The sequence below is a fragment of the Musca domestica genome, unplaced genomic scaffold (genome assembly GCF_030504385.1).
Source record: "Musca domestica strain aabys unplaced genomic scaffold, Musca_domestica.polishedcontigs.V.1.1 6, whole genome shotgun sequence".
NCBI lineage: Eukaryota > Metazoa > Arthropoda > Insecta > Diptera > Muscidae > Musca > Musca domestica.
In genome coordinates, this window is record NW_026712363.1 from 18,106,043 (window position 1) to 18,109,397 (window position 3,355).

Sequence of the window (3,355 nt, forward strand, 5' to 3'; positions counted from 1 at the left end):
TGTGAACAAAATAAAGAATAATTTTTCACTATATACAAATTTTCACCAAAAAATGAAATAAGTGGGAAATACGATGTTAACTGACATCTACCTTTCAACTCCAGGGCCGACATCGTGGTTCAGCTGGAAGATGCGAACACATTTGAACAAAGCGTGGAACTACTTCTTTCCTGTCACAATAATCCGTCCAATGTACAATCAGAAAAATACCAAATATAAAGGGTGGAAAATAGTAGAACGAATGGGACTCTTAGTAAAAAAGGATTTCTATCCTTCCAGAAATTCTTCCCAAACATTCAAGATACCTTAAATCGCTTTTGCAGGTCATGATATCGATCATAACTGACGGATAAGGGTACAACCCGATTTCATACTTATATAATCATCGTATGATTTAAGCTATTTTTGGTGTCTTGGTCACTTTTTTAATATTTTGTCCATTATTTGGTATCTTTGTTTCTAAGGAGGTAGAAAACCTCTTCGCATAAAGTTTGAAATTTTCAGAGTAGGGCCCATTTTGGCCTTGACCATATTCATTAATTGATTTGGCTGAAAATTGTATTATGCTACCCTGGGGTAGGGAACCATCACACAGATAATTGCCACATAGGAATTTATTTAAGTAAAGTCCCCATATTGGAGTATCCCTAAGACTTGAATTTGTAACCCCCAAGAGAATATTGGTTGGGCCACGTTTTGGTATAACCCTTATATAAATATATCCCTGATTTCAGCTGTGACTGTGGTCTTGGCCACGTTTTTCAACTGATTTGGTCATTATTTGCTGTATTTAGGCTACTTTGTGAGTAGAGAACCATCTTGCAGAAAAATTTCAACATACGTAAATATGTTGTTACAGTCCCCATATAGTCCCCAGGCCCGCCGATCTATAGTGATGTTTACCGATTGGCGGACAACAACGCGGGCATTGTTTAATCGTCGTTGAATTTTACTATGAACAAGAACATAGACTTTTTGGGGACTCTAATGCGCAATTCGAGGTGCTATGGTAATGGGTGTAAAAGCGTAATTAACTTTGACTATTCAGAAATTATTTTGCCCTCCTTTCATAGTTATTTATTTCTATTTAGTCGAATCAATATTTATATTAAAATTTGTACACCTTTATGAGCTAGATTTGTAAAATATTATGGTATGCAAAATTTGCATTAAAGACTACAACTACGGGCCGGCAACGCGGACCGGGCCAGCTAGTATATATATAAATGTTTTAATACTTTGTCCATTTGGACTGATATTTTGGTGCATAATTCACCCGAAATCGGTTGAAGATATGTATATGAAAGATATATATATAAATATATATATATATATATATATATATATATATATATATATATATATATATATATATATATATATATATATATATATATATATATATATATATATATATATATATATATATATATATATATATATATATATATATATATATATCTATAGCTTCCATATACATATCTTCAACCGATTTCGGGTCAATTATGCACCAAATGGCCAATATCAGTCCAAATGGACTGAATTTCGGCACTTCTGCCGGAATTTAACCCACAGATCCTTATCGAAGTCATGACTTCTATTTAATACCTATAGTGGTATAGGGTATCATTTTGTCTGCCCGCCCGACTTTTGACCTTTCTTTACTAATTTTTATTTTGGAAATTGGCGTCGCTAACATTATATCAATCTGCAAACTTGCAAAATTTAATCTGAAATAACTATAACCGTTATGGCCAATATTTGTCCATAATTTACGCATCAACAACTTCACACCACTGTGCAAAGTTTCAAAATACTCATGATGATGATCGTAAAAATATAAAAACAAAGGTCCGCACAATATATCAATATGAACAAATATACATATTTATATATGTTGTTGTTATTGTTGTTTCTGCTGGTGGTAAAAGCGAAAACAAATGATTTTTGTTTTTGGGGAGAATTGGTTTTACTTTCATTTTTCTTTCTTCAACTCTTCACCGCTTCTCCTTCGGTGCGTTTACCGTGTTTCTGCATAATTTTCGGTTACGGTTGGACCTCAAGACTTTGTCGTTGATGCTGGTGGCCATCTCTTGGTATTGTTGCTGCTGCTGGCGATGAAGATGATGACGATGGAGATTATGCTGATGATGATGACGACGATAGCGATGGGCAAGCGAAAAAAACCTATAAAAAGCCAATGTGATACCTTAGTGAAACTCAGTTAATTGATTTAAACCGTGGTGGGAGTAGAACCGAAGGTATATCCGGAATATAAAATATTCAAAAAATGAGTTGCAAGCTCTCTTTGGCTATTTTGGGGGTCATTTGTTTAGCGGCCAGCATTGAGGCTGCCTCGTTGCGTGTCCCAGTGAAAACCGGTGTTGAGAACGTCGTTCACAAATTGGATTATGAAGGAGTTCAGGCAAATGTACGAGGTTCCCGTCAAGCTTATGAAGAAGATGTCTCCGGCGAAGATTCTGACGAAGATGACGATGAGGATGATGCCGAACGCGTACAACAGAATATAATTCAACAGCAACAGGCCCAAGAACAGGCCCACAATGACTCTCAAGAGGGCAGCGATGAAGATGATGAAGAGGATGACGAGGAGAATGATGACGATGATGATGAATCTTCGTTCTTTGGTCGTAGAAGGAGACGTGATGTTGCTGCTGCTGCTCCTGCTCCTGCCGAAACTGAAGCCGAATCAACAAATGAAATTGTTGAGAATGCCAAACCCGAAGAAGAGAATAAGGAACAAAGTGAAAATAGTGAAAACAGTGCTGCACCAGCTGCCGCTGCTCCCAGTCCAGCTCCACCATCCAGCAACACAAATGTTTTGATACTCATCCGTGATGCCATCAAGAAGGTGACCACTGAGCTGCCCAACTCCCAACAGGTGGCCACCAGTGCCCAACAATATTTCCAACTTTTCGGCCATTTCCTTCAGCAGACCATTGAACAGGTCATTGGTGATGACGATGATGAGGATGAAGTTGAAGCTGCAACCGTTGTTCCAGAAGCCGAAGAAGTTGCCACCGTCGTCGAAGCTAATAAAGAAACCGTCTCAGCCACTGGAGATAAGGCAACCGAGACTGCTGAAAAAGAAAGTGAGGCGGTTGAAAATAAACCCGCCGCTGCAGAACAAAGTGCACCAACACAAACTGAAGAGGCTAAAGCTTAAATTTTGAAGAGCTTTATTTGTGATTTGTTAGCTTTAAGAAAACAAAAAAAGAAACCACGACTATTTATCTATTAATTTATTAAAAACGTAGTTTAATAAAATATTTTTTAAAGACATGTGTTTTGGAATTGTTTTGAAGGTAAGAGCATGGGAAAAATAATTTATCTG

General features: G+C 37.1%; 1 protein-coding gene across 1 annotated transcript; it reads left to right on the top strand.

The window, feature by feature from the left end:
• The first annotated feature begins 2,201 nt into the window (after positions 1 to 2,201).
• On the top strand, positions 2,202 to 3,303 carry LOC101891685 (nucleolin). Its single transcript, XM_011297298.3, has one exon. The coding sequence runs from the start codon at positions 2,291 to 2,293 to the stop codon at positions 3,185 to 3,187; it is 897 nt and encodes a 298-aa protein (XP_011295600.2). The 5' UTR covers positions 2,202 to 2,290; the 3' UTR covers positions 3,188 to 3,303.
• The last annotated feature ends 52 nt before the right edge of the window (positions 3,304 to 3,355 follow it).